The sequence below is a fragment of the Tachypleus tridentatus genome, chromosome 12 (assembly GCF_004210375.1).
Source record: "Tachypleus tridentatus isolate NWPU-2018 chromosome 12, ASM421037v1, whole genome shotgun sequence".
NCBI lineage: Eukaryota > Metazoa > Arthropoda > Merostomata > Xiphosura > Limulidae > Tachypleus > Tachypleus tridentatus.
This window is the reverse complement of record NC_134836.1, coordinates 93,536,860-93,550,723: the sequence shown is the minus strand read 5'-3', so window position 1 is coordinate 93,550,723 and position 13,864 is coordinate 93,536,860. Positions and strand designations below refer to the sequence as shown.

Sequence of the window (13,864 nt, the reverse complement as noted above, 5' to 3'; positions counted from 1 at the left end):
GTTTATTTACTTCATGTAACATACTTGTTTTGAACAAATTTTAACCTTTCTATTGAGTTTAAAATATTAAATTTGTCAAATAACATTTTAGTAACTAAAATATATGTCAAAATTCTTAACTACAAGTCCTCTTAGAATTTTTGTATGCAGTTCTTTAGTATTGAAGATCAAGAATAAAATACCATATAAATTATGTACACAGTAACTTAGTTTTAAATAGTCTGTTAAAGCATTTCTCTTTTCAAAATATTCTAAAGTTTTATTATAACATAATATTAACCAGTCCTGTATCAACTTCTCTAACTCAACAATATAAACGAGTTTCCACTAAAACAAACCCATAAAATTTTGCTGCTAACATTATCTTAGCTACATATCTCTGCTTAATAGTTTATGACAATGGTTTCCAAACTTTTAGTCTGTGGCTCTCTTGATGTGAATAAGAATGTTTGAGGCCCTCCCACCTATAACTTTAGCATAGTGATTGCTTTTTTTGTTTTTGAATTTTGTGCAAAGCTACACGAGGGCTATCAGTGCTAGCCACCCCTAATTTAGCAGTGTAAGGGCAACTCTTGGGCTACTCTTTTACCAACGACTAGTAGGATTAATCAGAGCATATAACATCCCTACAGCTGAAAGGGCAAGCATGTTTGGCGCAATGGGGATTCGAACCCACAACCCTCAGATTACAAGTTGAATGCTTTAACCCACCTAGCCATGTTGGGACTGCATAGTGATTGGAAAACAGTACCAGAAACAATAACATCTTTTGATATACTTTATCATTTAATTAATTCAACACAATTGTGATCAGCTTACTGTTTATTTAGAATTAAAAATAATTGAGCATCTTTGTTTTCATCCCATTTTTGGCAGCCCTTGGAGGCTGTGAATCCAACTTTGGGAAACAAAGGTACATGACAGAATGACTGAAAGTTTATGTACAAAAACTTACAAGCTGTATTATGATTATGAAAGATTGTTTCAGCACTCATAAAACAAAAGAATATCTTTAATACTTTTAATTTCAAGCTAAAATAATGCAAACAAAAACTGAAATGTATTTTTGAGATGTAATGAGATTTATTATAAAGCAAAAGAAATTTCTTACCATGCTCACACAACACCAAAATATTCGGTAAGACCATATTACAATAGAAATCTTATTTTTGAACGAACTGTACTTGCTTTTATAACAGAAGAGATGATGCTTTCCCTAAATGATTTCTCAGTTGGCTTGTGTTGTGTCAATATAAGACCATAACCAGTAAAGGAAGTACATGCATTATAACTTCTGTATTTTATAAAAAAACGTTTAAGAGAATATATGAATTCTGTATACTCATTCCTAGACATCAGGATTAATCACCAGTATATTGAACAGTATTGAGAAACATTAAAATCTCTTTCATAATCTACCATAGATCTTCAGGTAAGCTTGCTTCCTTATACTTCACATTGAGTTTTACAAAAGAATGTTAATGATCATTAAAAGGGAGAAAAGAGTATTAGAACTGAATAAACCCACATCAAAGTAGATTTTAAAATCCCTGTAGAAAACTTTATTGTATGATACTAAAAGAACATGGGGGGGAAGAGTTCTCTGTTTTCTACTTAACCAAATGTTATACCATTCATACAGTTTTGTACATGAAATTAGACACAGCACACAAAAGGTAAAATATTGTGTGTTAAACACCAATAAATTTTACATAATTCTTAGTGATAAACAGTTGATGCAGTACCAGAAATCCTTGTAGCTCTACATATGTAAGTTAGCAAAATGTAGTTAACATTCATTAATGTTTCTCTGTAAATGATTTTTTCTCTGTAAAAGTTCAAGAAATTCTAGATAACTTGTATAAAACTTAAACATCATCAAATTCTTGTTCCATGAAGTATTTTTAAACATCTAAGGTTTGGAAAAATTATTGTCTTTTTACATATTGTAACATTAATTATTGGTACTTTGCATCTAAGAAACTGCAGAGAATAATTGTCTAACTACATGTATTTTACTCCAAAGTTTATCTCTCTCTCTTTTTTTACAAACACTTTTTAAAAGATGAAATCACAATCACTTGCAGCTAAAAACTGCTGAACAAAGAACAGGACATGTAACTCCAATTACTCAATATTATCAAAAATTTTAACAACATCTGGTATATCTTCTAGTAAATTTATCAGTTGTCCAGTTAACTGCATATGTTCTTCACTAAGAGGCACACGTGCATGAGGCAAAAATTCTAAACCAGTTTCCTCAATTGGATACTTGGCCTGCTCAAGATATTTCTTTACTTTTGGAAACTCAGCAGGAGATGATATAAACTGAAGTAAAAAATAAAATGTGGAAAATACTTTTCAAAATTTCAAAGAACTTAATTAAAGTGTAAATTTTCAGCTAAATTGAATTTACAAAATGTAAGAACAAAAGTTCTGAGCTGTAACTAAACAACATGTTTGTCCTTGTTGTCGCTGCATACAAAATTAAGAAAACCAACTGATAGTACTCGCACTTAAGTGCAACATGTGATACTATAAACATCATCATCAATGTACCTTATATGCAAGAGGAAAAAAGTAAATTAAGTCTGTTTATTACATCTATTTCAACCAATCGTTAAAAAGCTACACTCCCAGGAAAGTTGGTAACCCTTCTGACAAGCATATAGAATAATTATGCAAAATCATTTTATTGTGATTATATCAAAAAATCATCCATTTCATGATAAAATGGAAGATAAACAAAAGATTACAATAAAAGCGTTTTATATATTAAACCACTGTTTTAATAATATCCTTTGGAGTAAATTCTTATTATGGGACATTATGAAAAATTCTTAAATTATTGTTATTAATGTGGGATATAATGGAAAGATGCAGTTTCAGATAAATATTTTATGAAAAAAATGAACTAATCTGAGTTTATATTCTGCATGCATAATCAGTCTGTATTACTCGTGTTTTATTTATAAACAGAAAATTATATAAATAACACTTGTTTTATTTGTATAAACAATACATGAAAATGTAAATTTCTCTCTTGCTGTTTATGATAGCAAGAACTTTATTTACACATTTACCTGAAGATTTGGTATTCCATCTTCATTCTCCATTTCTTGCACATCCTCTGCTCCAGATTCTATCGCATCTTCTATGGCAACTCCGTGATCGATAGCAACACCATCTTTCGTCTTTCCAGCTCGAATAATCACTTTTTCATCAAATAAAACTTTTGCTCTTCCTTCATCAAGTATAAAAGAACTAAAATATCAAAACAAAAGGGTAAGGAAAGTAATTTTACTCTTAAAATTCAACCTGTACAGTAGTTATGTATCAACAGAATTGCTTTCAGAAATTATTTTCCTCAAGATAAATTCCAGAAACTAAAGTGTTGGAAAATAACTAAAAATTAATCATTTACATTCAGTTAATCAAGTAGTATGGTATTCCTAACATACGAGAAAAAAAATGGCTGATGGCAGGTGCTGTTAGAGATTATCAAATCGATAATCAAAATGTTTCATAAATAACAAATTCAAGAAAGACTTTTCAAAATGTTTCTTTAGAATAGTGATGAATGTAATAATTAACTGTCCATATTTTCATTTAACTAACAATCACTTCTACATTACATACCTGTATTTACGGCAAGATTGTTTGATTTCGTGAATAAGACGAGATAAATTATCAGTTTCCACAGTCACTATTAAGCTACAGCCACCAGGTCCCATTACTTCTATTATACTTGTCTTTGTTTTTTTGTTCTAGAAAGTTATTAATCAAAGCAATATAATCACCTATTTGGTATTATTAACTTTTCTTTCTCTTAATAGTGTACAATAGTACTAAAAGGTTATAAAATTATGTACAAGGAAAATTGTGATTTTATTCGTAAACTTCATGTTTATGAATTCATATTTGACTCACAAGAAAATAGAGTGAATTTGTTTTTCAAAAACAATTTTATTCTACATAATGAAATGTAGCAACTAATTCATTTACAACTAAACAAATACCAGTTATGAAAAATTCACACATCATTACTATGTTTATGTTTTCTATTAGTTCAATCATAAGTTTGCAAGATATGATTGGATTTTTTCACTTTTGTAAAAGAAAAGTAGATAAAATATACATATTTTAAACTCTAAAAAAAATAATTAATGCTTTTTTTATAACTATGTTTGAATTAATCACAAATAATTATAGCTAACTGCCACGTTATAATGCCGGTATGACTGAAAGAGGGAGCATGTTTGGTGTGACAGGGATATGAACCCGCAACCCTTGGATTACGAGTCGAGTGCCTTAACCAACTGGCCATGCTAGGCCCCTTGTGCTGATATTCTCCTAAAAGTATTAAACAGTTGTTTTGTGTAAACCAAACACAAGAGTAAATATTCCACCATGTACTGAAAAGTCAAAATGTTCATTTCATTTATGGGCTTTATCTAAAAACCCTTATTATCATAATGGATACTTATTCTTTACCCAAAAGTGTTTACATACACATGTTGAAAGTTTCTATACAAAATATAAAAAGCACAGAATAAAAGAAAAAAGAATGCTAACCCTTTTACAGATATACATATCTACACGTACCCACCAACCAACTTGAATTCTGAATCTAATAACAGTAATAAAGGAAATTAACAAAATTCCTGTCTATAAACTCATAAGACCACACAAATGGCAAGATAATAGCAGTCAATTTAACCTACTGCTGGGACTCTTAGTCCAAAACATTCAAGTTTTTGTTAATCCATTTTAAATGTACATATGACCCTTCACATTCATGTAGTTATCTAAAAACCATTTAATGGAATAAAAACATATTACATTTTAATATTCAAAAAGTTCCAACTTTTTCATTCTACTATTCAGACAAAATATATCTATTGAGAGATTGTCAAACATTTAACATTTTCCACATTATTTACATAATCAGATCAAAATCTTAAGTTTCCTACATCCTAACTAAAATTCTTTAAATCAAATATTGCTTTAATAGTCTATCTCAGCATGCATCCTAATATGTTATACAAGATTATGGTGGCTTTCCTAATTTTAAATGTAACAATATGAATTCAGAATCTGAATCTACTTCATGAAACTATCAGTTTGATCAACAGTTCAAAACAATTTTATACAACACATATCTATTTAACTATCACTTTATACAACATTGAAATGCCTCAATGTAATGACCCTTTTGTACACCTTTTTGAATTCACCATAATTCTCACAATAATAAAAAAAATTAATTTTATTCTCACCAATGCCTTTTTCAGAACTCCATCAATTGTTGCAGATGGCATGTTGTTGGACCTTGCTTTTTCAATTAAACTTGCCAGTTTACTGTTACGTTTTGGATCGGCACTTCCTCCATCTATACTAATAAATAAAACAACACATGCTAAATGATTCATGGTCATAATATACATATCTTTTTTCTCAAACCTTAGCTTAGATATTTTAGTTCAAAATTTTATTTTATATCTAAATTCTTGGTACAGGTGCTTTCACATTTTCATATGCATTCTCTGACAATAGTACTTTAAGGTAATTATAAATAATAATAAACACAATAAATGACTCAAACTCACCTATGACAGCTTGTCTCATTAAGCGACTTAACTTATCAAATATTTTGGCTCTCATTATATCTTTGCTTCCCTTGATGTGACGTATATTTTGCCACTTGCTGTGACCTGCCATGCCTCTTCTTAATACACATTTATGTGCTTGATAAACATGATTTAGTATTACAGATGGTGGACAAGAAACTTCAAATGAATAGAAGTGTCTAACATACACTGTCTGTGGTGTGAACACACTGGTCATTTTGCCAAGTCCAAATATTTTCTCTTTATCTAGTTGCATCTCACTTTTGCATTTGTTTTGTAATCTGTATTCTTTAACCAACATATTTGGAACTGGTTTTGGAACCTTAACCGTTTTACAGTTTCTTCTAATACTATACGAAGAACCCATTTCTCTTGCAGAACATGTAGACAGATGTCTTGCTTTTAGAACATTCACCAGTGTGTGTTGACAGATGGGGTGCTGGTTGAATTTACCAAGTAAACACATAGCCATGGCAGGTCTGCAGTACAAGAAAATCTGCACAGGTACACCATTATAGCCTACCATGTTTATTACCAACCAAAATACTTTGGATGAGCCTAGATAAAGAGAAATACAATTTGTTATATTCATTATGCACTACAATTTTCTTTCTTACATTATAGAATTGTAGATTTTGAGTGGTACATATAATATATGGTCCCAAACTTTAAATATATACAATTTTTTCCATAAAGATAATGAACAATACACACTTTCATTCAACAAAGTCTGTAATACTTACAGGTACAAATATAAGTACATCAAAGAGTAGAAGACAAAGTATCTGAAGACAATTCAGCACATTAAGGTTACTAATTCACTAATTAACTTACTTCAGATAAAACTAGGAACAGAAATTATTTATATGTGACCCATTATGCCATGCCCCAAAATATCCTATAAATTGATATGTAGTATGTTCTTTGGTGTGTCATAGCTGTTCTGGGGCACTTGGGATGAAATCTCAATAATCAAAGAAATAAATCAGAGTTAAAATGATTAATGAAAATGGAAGATGAACTCCTAACATCCCATGGCATAGTGAATCATGTCAAATGAAGCCTTTCCAATTAAACTTTATATTTACATTTTACATTCCAATTTAATCATGGTCTACTAATGGGGGTTGACCTAAAACCTATTACTCACCAAGCAAGTACTCTATCATACAAGTGTTAACCACTAGCTATTGCTAATTATGTATTTAATGAATAATTCAAAATACTATGCAAATTATCCAAGAAATGTTAAGGCAAGTTCACACAACAGTACTTTATGGCACAAATTAAGTTAATAAAACATGGTTAGTGAGGAATGCTAAGTAAAGGTGGGTTGATAACAAGCTATATGACTATTTTAAGCCTCTAAAACCTTTGAGACAATGCATGTTCAGTTATAAGAAATTTTCAGGTCATACACATGGAAACATCAAACACAAATCAAAGGATGTCATCTGTATGATGTGTTGATTACACCTCATTTGGAGTATATTAAATTCTTGTCCACATGTTGAAAAAGAATTTTTTTAACTGTTGGAGAGGGTTCAGAGAAAAGCTACAAGGACAATTCCAGGTTTTAAGTTTTTGCACAAGACCAGACTAAAATCTATTGATATGTTTTTGCTGAAGTAGAGAAGAGTTTGCAGATGGATGCTACCAATGTTTTTAAAACTGTTAAAGGTTTAGATTACATAAATTCAAATGAAGTCTCCCAAAAATGCACTGGAAGAAAGACTAGAGGGGAAAAATTCAGACATGATTCCAGTTAAGACAGTGTTGGTTTTCTAATACAGTAAAATGATGAATATTTGTATTCAGATATGGAAGAAGCTGTAACAATGAAGGAACTATTTTCAATTAGTTTATCGGTACACTTAGGAATTCATTACATTCTTAAAGCATTTGTCCAAATAACTGCATTAGAAACTTATCTTTTTCTAAACTAGTAATTAACTAAACACTTATTCTACTTCTCCATCCTCAATCCTGGTCTTTCCCATTGGTTATCACTGCAGGTTTCATACAAAATAAGAGAAGAATATGTAACTATGAATGTTCAGTTTTGAAGTACAAGCAAGATGAGGATTCACAGGAGAAACCAGCTTGAAAAATAAAACATAGCTAGAAATAATTTATTATATAGATACTTAAACAGAAACATGCAACCAACTTTGCTTCACATAATAAAACTTTGCAAAATACACACAAAATTCAGAAATCTCCCCCTTTCTGACAACCTTTTTATTGTAATTTTAACAAAATCTTAAGAATTTTACAAGATGTTTGAAAGCCTGAATCATGAAATAAAAGTTGTTTTTTTTAATGTAGTTTGGAGTAGGGTAGTAGAAAAAAATGGGATAACTTAGATGTGCTATGTAGCCCAATATTATCCATTAAATGTAAATTAAAACATACTACCTGCCTTATTACAATCTATATGTCATTACAAAACATAAATATTTATGCATTATGCTATGTGTGAACAACTTCTGTTTATCAGTATATTTAAATGGATAGTTTTCATTAACAATAACAAAAAAATGTTACATTTAAACACGTAAAACTAAAGGTGAAATTAACACAAAATCACTAGGAAATAAACATTTTCAGCTTTTTGTACTTTTATACTAATCTATTTGCTAAGATGCATTTGAAGAGTTTTATTCAGCTTAAGGCATGTGTTTCCTACAACACTGATTCTGAAAAAGCAAATCTGAAGGAAAGCAAGCAAATAAAAGTTGTTTGCCACTATTAACTAGAACTTTCATGAATATTAGAAAGTAGCCCTTTGAATACTCAGTAAAAAAAAGTTTTATTTATTGTAAAGTTAACTTGTGCTCTGTGCACATCATAATCACCAAGTAAACCATGCCACACATTTTAAACTCTAACAGAGAAATAGCATTACTGAAGAGCATATAATGATGTATGCTTTAAAAACATAACGAGTATCACCTTTAATAATGTATGTACAAGCTTGCATCCAACACTGCATCCCTTAAGTTAGAATAGCTAATCCAAAAAGTTACAACTGGTAATATTCACTGGTAATAGTACAATGCAAGTGGTGACATTTTATATACTGTGTACCAAGTGTGTGTGTGTGTGTATATATATATATACACACACGTTATCAAGCTTCAAATGAACATGTGCTATTAATAAAACAAAAATTATCCAAAAACAAATTTTTGAAATTTACATTTAATAAATGGTAAGAAGGGACTAAAGGATTTGATTATATGAACATTTAACTGCCCTAAAATCAATTTTGTTGGGCATATATAAAGTAAAAGTGATCAAGTAATGTTGATAAAAATATAGTTTTACAGCATATAAAGGCTCTCTCTATTAAGATATGAGCTGCCTTTTAAAATGTATCAACCTGAAAGAGCCTCAATGGACATTTATAGTTTTATAAATAAATTTATAATAATCATACTACTTTTTTTTTTTTTACTACAGTGACAGGACAAAATGTGTATTCAACAAGTGGACTGTTATTTCACAATTATTGCTTAGAAAATTTGAGGCAGATCAACCTAGTAGATAAATAGGGGGCATAATGGCATGATTTATCTACAGGCATAGCTTAACTCCACATCAGCCACCGATCCTTTAGATAAATCCAGGTCTATTTGTCTCATTTCAAATGGCTGCCATAAATATCTATTACACTGTCTTTGAATCTATCTCTTCTGAGAGGATTACAGTCATGACAACTGTTGTGAGTGGTACATTCACAATTAAGACTGTTTATGAAAAATGGGAGTGGAAATAACTCCTGTGACTGTGAGTTGTACTTTGCTTCATTGTTGTTTCATGTCCTACCACTGCAAAAGAGAGAGTCAGGATGCATGGAATAGCCCTTGGCAACTGTAAAAGTACTGAAATGGTTTCAAGTCTACTAAATAGAAGTGAGATTATTTCAAGCCCTTCTTACAAAAAGTAGGATAGTATCCCACCACACTTCAAGCATCAATTACTACTACTGATTTAATAATAATGATTTTGCTTTCAACATCATGCCTTCTCTTCACCTGCTACTGTTGGAATGGTGTGAACTCTCAAAGTGTGCATTGGTAACAGATCCAAACCGATTTTATTATACTCTTGTTCTTTTCTTACATTGTAATGAAAAGACTCACTTATAATATTTCTATTTTTTTATCTTACACTATAGTACAAGTTATTAAAATATATAACAAAATGGTTGTAATTTAGTGCTGTAATCGAAGTACAAAATATGTAGAATGTCATTCCAACAGTAATTCTAAGTATGTAATGAGCAGTGGTAAATCCATGTAAAATAGTTACATGTCCATCACACATGTCCATCACTCTCTCTTTTTGTTTTCCTTTATATACATAGTGTTGATAGTTAACTGTCTCTTTATCTTCACTACCAATTTTGTGTGTACCGAGAACAAACTTGTTTTATTTACTGTCAACTTTGCCACTTGTGATGTTTTATGTTGTACATGCCACTCTGTACAAGTAATTAATAAACTTTCTGAGGGTAGGGTTGCAACTCCCATTTATTACATCAGGTGTGCTGACTTATTCATTTTGAATTTACATAATTATGTATTTCAAAAAATATAAATTCTGAATTGATAATTACACAAAAGTGTTTAATACTTTAAAGCAGAACTTACAAAAAGAAAAGAGAATTATATGACACACAGTATGGTATCAACTGCTGTTATTATTTGATGTGGTATTGATTTCTGATATCAATTTCCATACACTAACAGAGACTCAGGTGTCTCTTTCAAAGCCTTCCTAGCAATTAATTTGAATTAATGACCAAGAAATCCAAGCAAATAATGCAAAAGAAGTTTAGAGTAACATGACAAGTGGTACTAAATAAAGTAATTACATATTAAAAATGAACTCGTTATTCTGGAAAAAGTATATTTTTCAGCATAAGGTCAGGTAATAAATCTGATACAAAAACATTTGAAGACTCCTTCTGTAAGCTAAGAAAAACACACGACAAAATCCCTTACAAGTCACATAATATTGGATACAATTTAGTATTACATTATCATTTTTATAATATCAGCAATATTTAAGAATGTTGTTGAATTTTTTGTTGACACAAACACGTAGTGGAATAAAGAGTACTAGCTTCGCACCACTAAGAAAATATACCAAATTAAAACATACTCTCGCTGGACCGTTTTCCAATTTTTTTTCCATAACTTTCAATGATTTTGAAAATTTTCTAATTTACTAGGTTTTATGATATACTGAGGTGACATCGTTATGTATTACTTACTATTTACAAGCAGTAATATTACAAAATTAAGGTCAAGTTGTTAATCACCTTTAATTGATCGAAATAATCCCCATTGTTCACTTAAAACTAATAGATTAACTTACTATACATTTATTTCATCTTATGTTTAATTTCAAGTTGTCCTATTATCATTAGTATACTAAATAGTAGACTCAACTAATGAGAGCGTAACCTACTTCACACCTTCATAAAATCCTTTTCCAAAAGTCTGTAAAGCTTCAGTAGTGACATCTAATAGAATTTTTACCAGTCAGGAAAAACAATAATAATGTCATTCACAGTTATTAGACACAATGAAAAACCGAGACTGAACATTCTTTTTGCGAAGAATGAAGTCCATGTCTAAAACAATCTTTTTGTTGCTGGAGAGTTTAAATATTTTGGTATATAAGGGATGCAAGCCAGTCGAACTTCGGAACTTTCATGAAAATTAGAAATTACAAAAGTAAAATGAATGCTTTGGTTGAATGAAATGAGCAGGAATGTTTTAATTCTGTGATAAACGGCTGGGTTTCCTTAACTGACCTGTAATAGCCCATAAATAGCTACAGATTAAAGTTACCTCAGTTTACTTACTCTGCTGTTGTATCTTTAGCCCCAAAGAGATTAATAATAATAATAATGGTGAACGTTTGAACTTAAATATATAACTTTACATAAGAACCACTTTTGCAATGCCCAACCGTTTTACTTGCTTCTAACGTTTTGGCACAATTAATTATTAAATATCTTGCAATATTTGAACACCTTCTGCAAATTGAGTATACAAATGGTACTTGAAGTTACCTTGAACTTAAAAGCAGCTCCAACAGAATGAGCTCTTCAATCTATTATTGACCCCTGGCAAGGCATGGCCAAGCGTGTTAAGGCACTCGAATCGTAATCTGAGGGGCGCGGGGAACATCAAACATGTTCGCCCCTTTCAAAGAGTAGCCCAAGAGTTGGTGATGGGTGGTGGTGACTCGTTGTCTTCCCTCTAGTTTTACACTGCTAAATTAGGGACGGCTAGCGCAGATAGCCCTCGTGTAGCTTTGCGCGAAATTCAAATCAAACCACAACAAACATCTCCACGTAATAACTGAGATTTTATACAAAACATACACTTCTTCGTTTTGTCAAAAGCAGTGGTGCATTTAGTTAGGTTCTAGAAGGGGCTCAGCCCCATGGCCTATGGTCATAATGGAGGCCCATTAATAATTTTATACTATGTAAAATTACATACGATGTAAGGCACACGAAAAATATTAGGCTGTGGGCCTACACAACCTTAAATACGCCACTGGCTTGAAGTTACATTTTGTAATTTACCGTGTTTCTACTAAGTTTCACAGGTAGGTTTAGGGACTTACCACTGAAAAAACCTGAATCCTTGCAGGGAACAGAGCGTCGGTAGGCCATTGCAAGTGACTTTATTAAACAGGTTTACAAAATATTTTAAAAAGTGGAATACTAAACATATGCAAATGTTAATGAACAGGAAACTTTTTCTGGTGTTCAGTTAGAGTGGTGTCCGATAAATGAACTAAAAGTATTGGGTATTTGGAAATATTTGTGTACATGGTCAGTTGCGACACCTGACATTAATATCCGATAAAATTATTTATCATTTAACGTGTGGAACTTTAGAACACAGTTTTCTATTTCTAATGTCTTATTTCGACAATACACTTTAATAAAAAGTTATTGTTTTTTAAATACACCTTGGGATTTTTGGAATATAATATTTTTATCTTCTTAGAAATTTTAATGTATATGGTAATGTATGTATGTTACGAATATGTACGTTTATTTTTTAAAATATTTGCTAAATTTTATTTTATTATATATTTTTATTAATAGAAAAATCACTTGAACAAGTGAATATAAATTGGTAACCTATTATCGGTAAAATTACCTCGGTTACCGCAAAGAGGGCGTTCTTCTGTCAACTCAAACTTGCTAGAGCAAACAACTAGCAATCTGCGGGTTAAAATCTTATCATCGAACATGTTCGCTCATTCAGCAGTAGAAACATTATGGTGTTTTGGCTAATCCCACTATTCGTTAGTAAACAATAGTCCAAGGGTTGGCGGTGGGTGGTGTTAACTAGTTTATCAAAATTGACCCCTTCAGTGGGACAGCGGTAAGTACTCTAGCGGATTTACAACGCTAAAAAACAAGTTTCGATACCCGTGGTAGGCAGAGCACAGATATTCCTTTGTGCAGCCTTGTGCTTAATTACAAACAACAACAAAATTAGAAACGGTTAAAACAAGTAACCCTCGAGCAGCTGTTCACAAAATTCAACAAACAAACAAACAAACTTTTATCAACTCTTGTTCATTTAGTTGTTCTCGTGTGGCGAGTTATTGACTTACCTGAACAAATGTTACCGATGGATAAGTTTATTTTTTGAGATTTTCATAATTTTATAAGCTGTTGCAGCGTGAAAATGTTAAAATACTTTCTAAATTATTACCTTTTTCAGGTAGGCATTAAAACAACACACAAATACACAGAACTTATTGCAATTCAGAGATGTACAACAGACAAAGATACGTGTTCAGCTAATGAACATATACTATAATATAAACTAGGGTTGAAAAGTCACTGCTATATAATAATAATATAAAAGAAGAAACATAAATGTTCATTTAATACAATAATGTGTAACAATAAAATATAAAAACATACCCAAGGTCACTCCTCCTTTGGTACAAAATGATGCAGAACAAACATGTAACAAATCATCCTATTTTTATAATGTATAATAGAACAAACGTAATCAAGGTTGTCCTCTACCACCATACGTAACAAAACAGAGTAATCCTGCGTTACATTGTGTAACAATACCAACTTAGAATTGCCTCTCAACATAACGTACGTAACACGACAAACTTATACAAGGTCATTTGGTACTACAATGTATAATTGCTCAAATATACGCACG

The 13,864-nt window shown here is 31.0% G+C and overlaps 1 protein-coding gene across 1 annotated transcript; it reads right to left on the bottom strand.

Annotated features, from left to right (window-relative positions):
- Positions 1–1,063: 1,063 nt before the first annotated feature.
- LOC143234013 (putative transcriptional regulatory protein Pmob_0807) lies at positions 1,064–11,174 on the bottom strand. The gene is made up of 6 exons (XM_076471009.1): positions 11,119–11,174; positions 5,610–6,188; positions 5,280–5,392; positions 3,640–3,767; positions 3,084–3,264; positions 1,064–2,328 (listed from the first exon to the last, which is right to left on the bottom strand). Exons 2-6 carry the CDS (start codon positions 6,154–6,156, stop codon positions 2,128–2,130), a joined length of 1,170 nt encoding a protein of 389 aa, XP_076327124.1. The 5' UTR covers positions 6,157–6,188; positions 11,119–11,174; the 3' UTR covers positions 1,064–2,127.
- Positions 11,175–13,864: the final 2,690 nt, after the last annotated feature.